At 46.7% G+C, this 13,962-nt stretch overlaps 1 protein-coding gene across 2 annotated transcripts in view; it reads left to right on the top strand.

The window, feature by feature from the left end:
* Positions 1-330: 330 nt before the first annotated feature.
* Positions 331-13,962, top strand: part of SLC38A1 (solute carrier family 38 member 1) — a 43,247-nt gene continuing 29,615 nt past the window's right edge. For both annotated transcript variants that reach the window (XR_010069515.1, XM_063323094.1), the window contains exons 1-2: positions 331-561; positions 9,341-9,553. Coding sequence is in view for 1 of the 2 variants with exons in the window: in XM_063323094.1 (XP_063179164.1) it covers positions 9,435-9,553 (119 nt within the window). In the remaining variant the exon portion in view is untranslated. The remainder of the gene's footprint in view (positions 562-9,340; positions 9,554-13,962) is intronic.

Here is a 13,962-nt window from a genome sequence, read left to right on the forward strand (position 1 = left end):
GTTTCTCCCGTGGGCAAGCCGTGGCCTAAAAAGAGACAGAAAAATGGTATTTCGCTGTTGTTGTCGTAAAAAGAGTAAAAAAAAAAAAGTTTTTTGAAAAAAGAAAGGTGCTGCAAGTCCATGCGGCGGGGGGGTCGGGGGGGGTCCCCTGCCGGGGGCCACGTGCGAGCGGGCGGCCGCGGGAGGCGGCGCCGCGGGGGTTGCGCGGGGGTTGCGCGGGGCTCCGCGTCCCGCAGCACCTGGCGGCGCGGCCCCGGCCCCGGCCCCGGCCCCGGCCCCGGCCCCGGCCCTGGCGCGGCGGCGCGCCCGGCGCGCTCCCGCCTGCTCGCCCGCCCACCTCCACATGCACACACCCGCGGCGGGAGGAGGAGCGGCATCTTCCTCGCCGTCTTCGTTTCGCCAATTTAATTCCCCCTTCCCGTGCTCGCCCCTTTTCCTTAATTTTTTTTTTTTAATTTTATTTTATTATTAACACTGTAATTATTTGTCGGGGTGCTCCGGCCGGCTCCCGCCGGAGAGGGTGGATTATTCCTCGGGGGATCCCCGCGGCTCCTGGGGAAGGTAGGCAGCAGCTGATGCAATCGGGGGAGGGGGGGAGACGGGGACGGGGACGGGGACGGGGACGCGGCTCCCCGCGCAGCCTTTGTCTCCGCGCCGCGGCCGCGCAGCGCGGGCCGGAGCCCGCCGCTTTGTCTCCGCCGTTTGCGCAGCTTCCCCCCGCCTCTCCGCCTTCCCCTCCGCCAAACCTGCCTCCTTCCCCCTCCGGGCCTGCCGATTTCAAACCTTAAAAATGCGCGGAGCGAGTCGGGGAGGGGATGGGGGAGCCCAGCGGCATCGTTGCGGGAGGGGAAAGGAGGGCGGCGGAGCCGGCCATGCGGCATCTCACCGCGGCCGGCGGGGCGGCGAGGTGGGGGGGAGCGGGCTCGCCGGGATGCTGCCGTGGCGAGCCGCTGCGGCGTGCCTTTCAAAAATAAAATAAATAAAAAAAAAAAACCGGGAAATAAAACAAAACCAAAAAAAACCAAACCGGCAGTCGGCAGCTAGGAGCTTTCGCTGTCAGCGCCAAAAAAAAAATAAATAAAAATAAATAAATGAAATAGTTTCAGCCTGGCAAATGTGATGGCTGGAAGTGCGCGGCCCGGGCCGCGTGTGCCGCAGCCCCCGCAAGATGCGCGGCCGCGGGTTCACCCCCGCCTCGCCGGGGATCGCTCCTGCCTTTCCCTTAAAGCCGGCGCTGCCAGAGGGGCAGCGCCGGGAAGTTTCACGGTATTCAGAAAATGCAGGCTGGGCCCACGGCGCGCACGCGTGTCTCTGCGTGTGTCCGTGTGTGTGTGTGAGTGAGTGAGTGAGTGTGTGTGAGTGAGTGTTTGCCCGTAAATACATAGTAACAGCTAAGCTGCTGGCTTTTAATGAGCCCAAGGCGAGAACAAAAAAGGGGCAGGTTTGGGTGCCTTGGATGTGCGTTCGCTCACGGGTATATAGGTCCAGCCTGCTCTTATGGCAGGGGGTTTGCTCCATTGTTTTGCAGAGTTTGTAATGCAACCTGTAGCTAGGACGGGTCTCCCTGCGAAAGAGGAGACGAGGAGGTGTGTAAAGCCGTGCTTTGTTCATGTGACACTAGAAGGGCTGAAATACCCCCCCTGGTTGGCAGCTGGTTTTATGGAAGGTGAAGCTACAGCCTGCTTGTGCCACCAGCTGAACCCGCCACATGTCCTTAGGCTATTCAGTGTCCCACGGAGAGCGTTGGGGCATTTCTGCTAACCTCTATTCCGAATGGTAGTCACCTGCGCTTTGCGATGCTTCATTCACCTTTAGGTTTGTTTGGGTGTTACACGTGCTTGAAAGGCAAAATAACATGGACCAGCCATTGCTCTAAAAGTAAGGTATTAGGAATAGACCCTTGTTAATTGATAAAATGCATCCTGGAAGAAAAGAAAAAAAAAAAAGAAAGAAAGAAAAAAGATACTCTAACTATCTTAGATCAGAAGTAAAAACAGCTACAGGGGGAGAAAGAAAGAGCATCCTGCCATCTAACTTTTACTTCATTTGCCACCAAAATACCAACTTTGTTTAAAAAGCCTCTAAAGCGAAATTCCATCTGTTGCTGAAGGATACAGAGTATCAATAACACCCCTTTTGAGGGTAGGAGCCGGTGCAGAAATTGCGCTGAAACAGACTGACAAAACCTACCTGAAATGTAGGAATTGCCATACTGCTGGTGAGCAGAGAGGCCTTCTGCTGTGGCTCGGTGGAAATTCACTGACTAAAATGGGATCTGCTTCACTGTCGTACTGAGCGACTCCTATTTGACTTTGCCGTTTTGGAAGGGTTTTTGTTGTGCTTTTTTTTTTTTTTTTTTTTTCTTTCTTTTCAAGAGGCACCATAGAGAGAGCACTTCACTGAAGCACACTGCAGCATCCTCTGGCTTGTCACTGGAGACTATTTATGCTGTAGTTGGACCAACTGGGCTCTCCAGCCCTGGTGAGGACAGGAGACGTGTTGGCAGCCAGCGCCACGCTCCACACCCCCCTGTGCAGTGGGTTATCCTCCTCCGAGTCATTCCAGGCTTCCCGCAGACTGGTGTAGAACATGGAGGAGCAATTGTCCTTCATGTCCAAATCCTGCTTTATATAAGGGTTTTAAAGGATGGAAGGCGGGGGGGGCGCTCTCAGCCCCTCTGCCTGCGGACTGCTCATCCTGGATCTCTGTCCTACGTTTTGTTGGGGTTTTCTGGTTTTGGGGTTTATTCTTTACCGGGGGAGAGTGGTGACTGAGCAGAAACGGGGCTTTCCTTCGTCCTGTGATCTCCCCTGTCTTTTTCTCAGCTTGCTCAGTTCTGTAGAAACACGCTTAGCGCATAGCGTGACAATAACCACTGCTTTAAAAGTTTGTATTGTGAAGGCAAATGCAATGCCGTGGGAATATTTAAATATTCTAAGCCTGAATTCAGTTTCCTTTCTGGTAGATATTTATTGCTGTGACCTTAATCCAATCCAAGAAGTTTGAGCGGCCACTCTTGGGAAAAATGGCAGCTTTTTCATGTTGAAAGTGTTTCACGGCCCTTTTGCAGTTAACTCTCATAGTATTTGTACAAGCTTATCGGGTAAATATCACTTTGAGTCTCCTACAGTCAAGAAAACTGAAGCAAAGAAATTACTTGTAAACTGGGGCAGGAGACAATGTGAGTTACATATGAACTTATGCAAAGGGTTCTTCCTTCTGTAGTATAAAATTTATTTTAAATAAGAATTTCAGAGCTGATATTTAACCCTTACAAATACATCTCGATAGACTGTTTCACTGCTGTAGCCCGTGAAACCCCACTCATACAGCGCTTGCACTATCTGTGGCAGACAAGAGTTCGTTTATTTGTGGCGGTGCGTTCTGGGATCTCTTCAGCAAAACCGAGGCTGTTGAGAGGATTTCACAGAGAAATATAATTAGGAAAAAATGTGACTATATTCCTCTGCCAAATGCCTTCCTTAAATTGACTGGGAAGGGCTCAAAACAAAAATGTACTTAAAACCATTTTCCTTTATGGCTCATCTTTAAGTGTTTTGCCTAAAGTAATGAATCACTGGGTGAATCAGACTGGGATTTTATGATTTCTTATTTGCCTGCCTTTGATCAGCTGAGTAGCCTGTCGAGACTTAATTTGGGACTGTCTTCCCTTTCTTTATGGCAGCATGGAAGGGCAGTGTGGAGAGCAATGGGGCCAAGCAGGAACATTTTCCTGTTGCAGCGCAAGGTCACACGGTACCGAGGGAAAGCTTGAGAATCCACAATTGTGCTCTTCGCTTCTTTTTTATAGCATCCTTCTCTGAGCTTCCTTCTCAAGTCTTCTGTCACTTGTTTGTTTCCCCCCACGTCTTATCTTTTAACTGTTTTTCATGCAGTGGGGGCTGTGTGAGAGAGGAGGAGTCTGGAAAGGAAAGGTGATGGCTTGCAGCCACCAAGCAAACAGCTGCAGCAGCTGGAAGGCCTTCCAGCCGCCACATTCGCCACTGCTGGCGGGCAGGACGGGTGCGTGCCGGCACCTCGGTGGTTCTCCGTGGCATCCTCGAGCCCACCGGGGCTGGGCCACCGGCAGGGCCGAGGGGAACCCGCTTCCTTCCTCCGGTCCTGCGGCTGCAGCCGGCTGCAGAGGGGCAGTACTGAGGAGCTGGAGGCAATGACATTTCAAACACTGCAGATGTTTGCTCAGTGGATGTGAGTCAGTCTTTAATTTCCAAGCTCTTTGTTATCTCGGTGGCTCTTCTCTAATCTCTCTGTTTTGTCCTTCCTGTAGATGACAAGTGAATCGGGAGCTTTGTGTTCCGCATGTCAGGTGTCACTAATGCCAAACAAAAAGGAGGTAGTTGCTTCTCCGCTAACTAATTTTGTTCACTAACGCTGAACAAAAAGGAGAGAGTTGCTTCCCCACCTCCCAATGTGATACTGTTAAGTATAAAGCCTATTCTTGCTTTTTGTCTTTTAAGTGAATAGTCCGTACGCAGAGTTTCAGGCTCAGTGTTTCATAATTTATATCCATGGTGACTTACTGGTCATATTGCTCTTCTTTGAGACAACTTTCAAAAGTATGAGCAAAGAAAGACGTATCACATCTCGGGCTTTGCAGGAATAAAAACAGCTTGTGTGAAACTCAAGCGCTGGATTCTGATGACTCGTAACCGACCAAGAGGAGATTTTGGCAAAACTCCCTTTGAGAAGAAAGTTGAGTCATATTTCAGCTTTTAAGCAAATTATCTTGAATTTCATAGTTAAAATTGCTTAGCGTGTCTTGGATATTTGCCATCCCCAAGACCGTTTGACTGCGGGTAGCGCTCGGTGAATGAAGTGCCCAGTGAGTGTGTGAGGGCACGTGACAAAAACCATGCCCAGAGACAGGCGAGGTGGTGTCCAGCCCGACCACTTACCCAAACGCCTCTCGCATGCTGGGTCAGCTTTTGGGCGGCCACGTGTCTTAAGATGGTACTTTTTGAATGATGTGATTCACAGGATATGAAAAGAATGGCCTGTGAATTAAGCCATCACTGTTACCACCAAGACTGATGTTACTGTTAAAACCAGAACTTCTAGCAAACAAACAAACAAAAAAAACCCTAAAGAAAACTCCAAACAAAACTTTTTGAGACATTCAGAACTTCTGAAAAACATAACTTCTGAGATTACACCTTTTCCAGATACTGTCCAGAAAGGATTCATGCTTGAGCCAGCAGGAGAAATAAAGTTAGATTGTCTGTATTACCATATTTTTTCAAATGCAGACTTTTTGAGCCCATTACTCCTGTTGTGGAATTTTAGCAGTCCAGAAAAATGGAGTTGCAGGGATTTTATTAATTTTTTTTTTTAATTTTCAGAAGGCAACAGAAAAAATGACCCCAGTTCTTGGAATGTGTTTCAATGGCTTGTGAAGGTCTCAGTGTCCTTGAGAAAAATAAACTCATTTTATCTACTTGTGTCATCTCACAGTCCTCCTTCTGAAGTCTGTGACCAGTTGTAATCTTTCCCATATTCTCCAAGGAGCACACAATGAGTAAATTATCCATGATGGGTTTTACAAGGCATGTCATGGGATGTTTAAAGAGAAAGCCAAGCTCCTAGGCCAGAGCAGTGCTTTTTCTACTAAACAGAGGGACTGGATCAACTACCAAACACAGACCTTTGAGAATCCTTTAGAAGGGTCATTAGCTCTTTCCTGGGTTTCTCTCGGGGTGATTCCTCCTTCAAGGAGGAGTGTTTGCCCATGTGAGTGGAAAAGTTTGAAGAGCAAAATTCTTATTTCTTCTTGTCGATTTACTATGTGTGTGTGCCTGGAGAGAGAGGTTTGATGGCAGGTATCTGGAAGTTTTCTTTTTGGGAGGTTTCAGGCTGGGCAGAGTAGTAGGCTCAGTGACTGGAAGTGATTGGGATTGCTACAGTCACTCTTCACATGATTATATACTGCCTTTCAACAGAAATTAGGAATAAAGCTCAGCCTAGGAACTTTAGCCAAGATAGCTTTTTTATTTGCATTTATTTCATGATGTTTCTTGAATGAAAAAGCCTTAAAAGTAAAAATACTACCATGCTGCTTCCAGTACAGCTCAGCATCAACACACGGTGAATTTTTATTAGTTGAAGCAATTTTTTTATTTATTTTTTTTTTTCTTCCCACAGCATTAGCGGCACCTACCCCTGAGGTGGCGACTTGCTTATCCCAACCCTCCCAGTGTGGAAGCGAGCAGCTGAGGGTGGTTGCAAACCCTTCCCGGGGGCTGGGGTGGATTGTCCTCTGGCAGCGCCTGGCTCAGCTGTAGAGGTCAAGTGATGAGCCTGGAGCGGACACTCAGCTTGTAGGGTATAAAACCAGTTGACATGAACCCTACTCTTTCGGCCTGTAGATTTTATTTAGACTCTGCGTTTTGTCGCATCCATTAACTTGAAATCTATAATAGGTGATTTGGGGGTGGAATTCACGTGACCACCTGTACTCCACTCACTTTGGAGGGTGCCTAGGGTGATTAGCAATGACAAAGGGTTTGCTCTGTATATGTGTAAGGTAAAGTTAACTTTGAAAAAAAATTGCAGTTTGCATAGTGTTTTTTTTTCCAGGTATCAACACTTCTATCACCCTTTCCCTCTGCATCTGCAAGCGCTTCACAAACTGAGTGCTATTGTCGCTATTATCATCTTCATTTTACAGATGGAGGTGCTAAGGACGAGGTGGTTGTCCTTTGCCAAGGCTTTGCCATGAGTTCCTGCTGCGACAGTGAAAGTTTTGGTCCCCCACCACCCTCCCTTCACCCTCCTTTGTGTTTTGGCGCTGAGACCGGGTTTTCTCATACTTGGAAGTGCAATGCACTATTTCACTCCACAATTTTTTGGTTTCAGGGGTTTGTTTGGTGGTGGTGTTTAGTTTTTTTTTTTAATAAATCACTTAACCTAGCAAGAAGCTGAGGCAGATTCAAAGATGCGTCTGCTGTCATGCCGCTCCAGGGGCAACTCATCTGCCTGAAACCCGGGATCTGCCGAAACCATGGCTGGTGCTTCAGCTGGCACTGCTTGCACCGAGCTTTTGCTGCACCTTCATTCAATCAATTTTTTTTTTTTGTAGAGTCAGGAGGTTTGGTTCAAACAAACAAACAAACAAAAAGTTTGTCATTTATGCATCACAAAGATTCCTTGCGAATAAAGCAGCGAGCCGTTTTCTTGCCGGTCTGGCCTTGCAGCATCTCAGCTCCAGAGGGGCAGAACGGCGCGAAGCGGGAGCTGCACCTCGGTGAGCTGGGGAGTCTGCTCTCCGGCACGCTCTTTACCTCACCGGAGCGCTAATTTCAGCACCTGCTTCTGAAACACTTAATGGGGAATTTATTAAGCACAGGCGATGTCAAGGCAGTTCTGAAAATCATCCTCGGGGACCATGATGCAAAACGGTGCCCAAAGGGAAAGCTGCTCCGCTTGAATCTTAGGCGAACTTTTACGCAGTTTTTTAAATGCCAGGGGATACAGATCTCGGTACAGACGTTGTCACGTCTGTTAAGGAATTGTTTATTTTAGGAACTCATGGTCACAAGTAGCTTCAGGATTCAGCGGGCTCGGTCCTTGCCACCTCAGCAGTCACCGTCTCCTGTGGCTTTATCCTTTTATAAAAAGATTGTGCTTCTCTTCCAAAATAGGTAGACTATTTTATCCCTACAGCCTCCGGGAGGACTGTTCCAGAATGTCACTGCTAAAAGCACCCTGTGCTTGCCAGTCGGCATTTATTTATCACAGCTTAAATCCTTTTTTTTTTTTCTTTTCTTCTATTGTGCCAACATTTTAATACCCAAGCGGTCGCTCCCCTGGCATCTCTAGTGGAAATCTCTTCTGTAGAGTGGTTGAAAAGGACCCAGCTCACATTCCCTCCCCCCAGTCCTCGCACCGGGCTGTACCAGGCCCTGTCTGCCACCCCCAAAACCTGCTTAGTTGCTCCTTCAGGAGAAAAGAGCAGATCCTGCCCTGCTCTAAGCCTCGAGGCTTGCCTTTAAACTTTGCACCTGAAATTTGGACAGTTTGGGCTCTTGAGGAAATGTTGAGAGCACATGTAATCTTCAAGATAGAATGACGTTTCTGAGAAAGTATTTACAGGGGGAAAACGAGCTCATTTGCAAAAGCCTTTTCTGCGTGGTGGGGATGTGGTATAAACCAGAAGTACTGGGTCTTGTAAACTTAATTTGAAACAGGCAGATGTCATAACTGAAGAAGTGAACTATGTCCTTCTGCCTCAACGTAGTGCCCTGCAAGAGCCGGGGATGCTCCAGCTTCTTTGGTTGCGTGCGAGCAGTTTGATGGTTTTGAGGTAGCCCCAAGAATTTGAAAATATCCCGGAATTAATCTGGCGTCTGAGCGTTCACCATGTACCCCAGGGTGACTTGTTGTTTGCCAATACTGCAGAAAGTTCATTCACAAAATGGGAATTGAGAGGGGGTTGTGGTGCAGGAGCTCGTCTGTGAATAACATCCTGTTGCCTCAGCACCAAGCTGGAGTTGTAGCTCAGCCGAGAGAGTTCGGATGCCGGAAAATATTGGTCTTTCAGTTGATTTGCATTGCTCATGAGGAAATATGTCACCATAGCAGACTTGTCTGATCTGCCTTTGGTGTTATTCTTGGTGCTTTTAAGCAACACATCCATCAGAGGAGAGATCACCTGATCTCTAGCTAATAACTGCTTGACACAAGATATACATTACTCTTTCTTCCTATGATACATGAGCTCAGGGATTTGTTTTTGTCCATTTCTGTCCTTGTTCAGAGTAAGTTTAACCATACGCAAAGCAACCCCTGCACATACTCTTTACCAAAAAGCCTTAACGTATTCAAATGCCTGGAATACAAATATCAGCAGAACAGAGTGCTGGGATAACTCTATCCCTCTGTTCCATCCACTTAGTAACAGCGTGGACATAAGCTATTTTATATTTTTAAGAGGCAACGTGGAGAACATACAGAAGTCCAACACCAAATATTGAAACTGGACTTGGACAAGCAACTAATTTTTATTCCTGAATTTGTAGGTGATTAAGCTTTTTTGCTGAAACAACTAGGATTGGTTTGCTCAGCAGTTTGTAAATACCAGTACTGTCTTCAGCAGTTGGGTGCGGGACTGGGTAAATTTGTAAGGTTAGTGAAGTTGATCTCATTAAGGCATATAAGGTTACTACTGTTCTGCAATGCGTTTAGGTTGTAACCCGAGCTCCTAACAATACAAATTTGGTTGGTAAGGACAGTCCCTCTTTCCCAGGTTTCACTGGTTTCTTCTGGTAATGCTGTCTGTTGGTGGTGGTATAGATCTTTGGGTTTTTTCTTGTGTTTTGTTTAGGTTGCTGACACTGTGGCTGCAGTTTAGTCAAGAGATACCAACGGAACACTAATATTTGGAGAAACTCTTGGATACGTACAGTTCCTCACCCAGGATGCCTTTCAAAGCTGGATTAGAGCTGACTGAATTGCAGAATATGACTGTCCCTGAAGATGATAACATCAGCAATGATTCAAATGATTTCACAGAGGTGGAAAATGGCCAGATAAATAGGTGAGTATTTTTCCACTGACGCTGCCTGTGCTAAGAAACACACTGTTTAAAAACAGCATTCTAATTTTCAGTATATGTCTTGAATTATTCATTACCAAGTCATGCTCCATTTGAAGATGTAATTTGAATTTCATATGTGACATCTGTTGGGCATAGGCTGCAACAGCAGATAAAGCAAACAGAGTGGCAATTTATTCATCGTTTTGAATCTTTCAAATTAGTCTAATAAAATGCACAAACATATAATGTAGCAGAAAGCCAACATTTTGAAATGTCTGCTTGCACACAGCAAAGAAGTAACAATAATTAATACAATGAGACCAACGGCATAATTTGGGGCAAATCTCTTTGTTGACCTTTGATCTGTGTTATGACAATTTTAACCTGCCTGGCCACCTCCCTGCACCCAAGCCCTTGGGGATTTACAGCTGGTGTTGTTGGCAGCAAATGCAGCCCTGGTCCACGTCCGCAACTCGTCCGGGTAAACTGGGCAGCGACTGTCGCTCCCTGAAGCCAGGATGGCGAGGAGCTGGGAAAAGAGAGACGTATACCTATAACCCATGTCAAGTTTAAAAAATGCATCTATTTATCAATATTGGTAAAAATCATTGCGTATGTTTAAATTAGGCTGTAGGCTTTTCCTATAAGCTGTCCGGTCATCTCAAAGAGCAGCCAGTTCCACCTGAGAGTGGCTCTTCAGGCCTCTCGACCAGCCTCCAACAGGTGCTGAGCCGCCCTGTTCATAGCAAAGACCTGCTGACAGACCCTGTTTGGGTTTTGTGAGCTGTAAAACAAGAAGCTGTTTTTTGATCAAACTTCCTGTTCAAACATTGCAAAGGGAGGTGGAGCACACCATCCGGACGGTGCCTGCGTGGGGATCCAGCCCTGCCTGGCCCTGGTGCTAAGGGAAAGCCTCTGCCAGCACATCCTCCTGCTGGGTTATGGCTGGGCTGCCACCACCTGTGTTTATGGTCTTTAAAAACCTCTTCTATTGCCCTTTCTTCCTTTTGGCAGCAGCTTCTCTGGCTACCCGGAGAAACTCACTCACTCGCTAGTGTAAAAAGCAAAACTAACAGCTGTTTTTTCCCAAGCGAGGGTAGAGTCCTGCGGCTCTTGTGGCCGTGTGGGTGGACAGGGAGCTCAGCGGGAATAAGCACCGAGTACTGGCCACGCCATGCACATAACAAAACCAGCTGGCCATACCCCGGGATGGAGCAGGGGACCTGGCTGGCGGCGTGGGCGATGCCCCCCCCCCCCCCGGCAGGAGGGTGCCAGCCTGGCCCCCCGCCGCCCGCCTGGGGAAGTCCTGGGGCAGTCGCCAGCTGCGCCGTGTAGCCCTGCGACCGCAGCGCAGCTGCACCGATGAAGATTAGAGCTGGTCAGGAATTTTCTGATGCAACTGCTTTGATGGAAAGTGCCAAAACGAAATGCAAACCACTTCTGTAAAAAAAAAAAAAAAAAAAAAAAAGAGAGAGAAGAAAAAGACAAGAATAAGAAAAAAAAACCCTCCAACTTTGCCAAAACAAAACAGTTCCTGTATGAACCTGCTTGCTTTCCTGCCGGCTCGCTTCATAAGATGAGGAGCTCAGGGGCTGACAGTGGTAAATTCGCTGCCTGGAGCCTGCTGAGGATTTATATCCTTGAGAGGAGAAGGAGTGGCTGTACCGGGCTGGCTGTGCCTCCCCAGCGCTTTGGCTGGTGCCACCAGTAACTGTTAACGGGAAAAACCCTGTTAGCGCTTCATCTTTCAGTGAATGTTTATGGAGGGTGGGGAAGGAGTGTGCCGTATGTGCCTGATCCTCAGCGGTCACGATGTGCTTTGTGGAGTTAGGGCGTAGGAAGCATGGCAAGGTCTGGGTCGGATCCAGACTGCCTGCAAAGGGGAGAAGAAAAGTGGGGTGAGGAAAGAGCATCAGAAACTCAGAGAGACAATTTCTGATTACCGTTCTGGCTCCTGGGGCAGACGAACATATTCCGCAATCTTCCATTCCCTTCTGGATAATGTTTTTCATCATTTGCTTGTAGGATGTAGTCCATTACGGTTCTCTATTATCCCTCTGCCCAGGCGCTCGTGGGATAGCTACTTACTCATGCATTCCGTGCATGAATATTTTGCCTGATATATCCCAGTGTGTTCATGTTCCTCTCCCTCTCTAAACCAAGAGTTTCAAGACAGCTCACGCTGCCCACAGCTTCCAGTGCAGCAGCACATTGGCACCAGCGCAGCCCCATCGGCGTCCCCTGGGTCTGGGGCTGAGCCACCCGTGGCCACTGCCCCGCGCAAGCGCCGACACGGGTGATGAGCGCACAGGCAGACCCTGCTCCGTACGCCTCACCAAATGCATCCTGAAAGGATGTGGTTAGTCCCTTTCCATGACTTATTTTGGCAAACCCCCTGTCTCTGAGGAATAAGAGGTTAACGGAAGAAATCGTGTTGTGCTGCCCGGCACATGGCGTGAGGCCTTGTGAAACTCCAAAGTCCAGCAACATCAGTGGGACTTTTTCTGTTGATTTCACTTGAGCTTTAGATTAGATCTGTAATTTTCAACTAACTTTTTTGTTGTTGTTGTTGTTGTTTCAACCTGCTTGATTTTGCACTCTGTATGTAATTTTAAACATATTTTTCTCCCAGTGCAGAATTTTTCAAGCTCAATGTAGAGCAGTTTTGAAGGGTCTTTTGGGGAAGGTGTACCAGTGAGGAGCTGATTCCAAGTCTGGTTTTAAACCCCAAGTATTTCTTGATCTTGGAAAAGAATTCTCTAGCTTTCTTTGGATTTCCAGCCTATTCTGGGCCTAAATATGCATTTATATATGCAGTTGTATGTAGGGAGGGGATGTTGTTTGGAAGGGTCTGTATTGGGAGGGTTTTTTCTTTGCTGGCAGATGTTGAATTTCTTCTGGGAATGTTGATGAAGAGACTCGCATCAAATCCAGACATGGCTTTGGTGTCTTTTAACTATGTGTCCTGGCTACAAAACTTCGCCATTTCTGCACATAATGGTAAACCAGTAATTAGATGCCCTACCCCTTATCTGTAACTACGATGGTGCTCTCAGGAAGCTGCTGGCTGAATGTCTGTCTTGGTTGACAGCGACTAGTAAGTTATCAGCACCCCTTGTTCAGTTAACAAGGTTGTCAGTAGGTATGCCCAGATCTGGTCCAAGTTTCATAGTATAAGCCAGAACAAGGTTTCCTCTGCATTTCTTGTTCCTGCCTGCCCTGGAAATTTTTGCTGTTGCTCAAGCTAGAGCTCAGTTTAAGAAGTTGCCTAAGGATAAAGTTCTGACATCTTGGCAAAACTAGCTCTCCCTAACCAATGTTTAAGGCATTGTCAAATATCACTTTAATTTAATTACATTTAAACATATCTGAGATGGCTAAATGTTTTTTGGCTAACTCTGCTTAGCCAAAATGATTAGCTCAGGGATATCACCTTAATCGAACATTTCTCATTTAAGTCCTCTAATAAATTAAATTTGGAAGCCATAGTTAAACATGGTCCTTTTAAAACCACTTTATCAATAAGACTAAGATTCTACTTTGCACTGAATCAAACTAGGAAACGAATTAGATGAAGAAGTTCTTTCCAAGCTATCCATGAGGCTTCATTCATCGCAAGGATGAGCTCATTATTTTTTGGCCAGGCTATTTTATTAACGTATCTGAAAAGTTTTGTATAAGCTGCTCATACTCAGCTGTGATGTAGGAAGCACAACAGGAAAGCAGAAATATATAAGAACAGGTTATGTCTTTTAGTGATGAGTAAAGTATTTGAAATGAAGAGAACAAACAGTGGAAATGGATTTCATGCTTGTCAGGGAGTCACAAGGCTTTGGTGGCACAGACGGTCCTACTGCGCTTTTCCACAGCACCTGTCACAGTGGGCTCTAGTCCTTGGGAGGGCTGGGAGAGGCTGCAGTAAACAGTCGTTTCACTTCATTCGTGTCATATTTATAAAGGTCAAATATACAACATTCTGTGACAATGAATAGCTCATTTTCTAAGCAAATCTATTAAGCAGAGCAGATGTATGTCACGGTTTAACTAGAAATTCCAGTATTCCAACATATGTTCCCTTTCATATGCTGTAGGGGAAAAAAACACCCTGAAATGAAAAAATGTTCATAAAAAGCAAAATCCTGGGAAAATTTCTTTCTGTTGAATCCATTGGATTACCTTCCCCCTACTTTTATTTATTTATTTATTTATTTATTTATTTATTTATTAAGTTAAGTTCAGTAATACATTCCATTTATGGAGAACTTAGGCTGTCTTATGGTGCGTCTGTACCACCTACCGAGCGTGGTCCTGAGGCAGCCTTTCTCGTCTGGGCTTGCAGGTTAAGTTGCCTGCGATAGCAAATGCAGCGCAGCCTCCGGATCAGGCGGACCCCACATCCCTCACCACTG

This window comes from Chroicocephalus ridibundus, chromosome 1 (genome assembly GCF_963924245.1).
Source record: "Chroicocephalus ridibundus chromosome 1, bChrRid1.1, whole genome shotgun sequence".
NCBI lineage: Eukaryota > Metazoa > Chordata > Aves > Charadriiformes > Laridae > Chroicocephalus > Chroicocephalus ridibundus.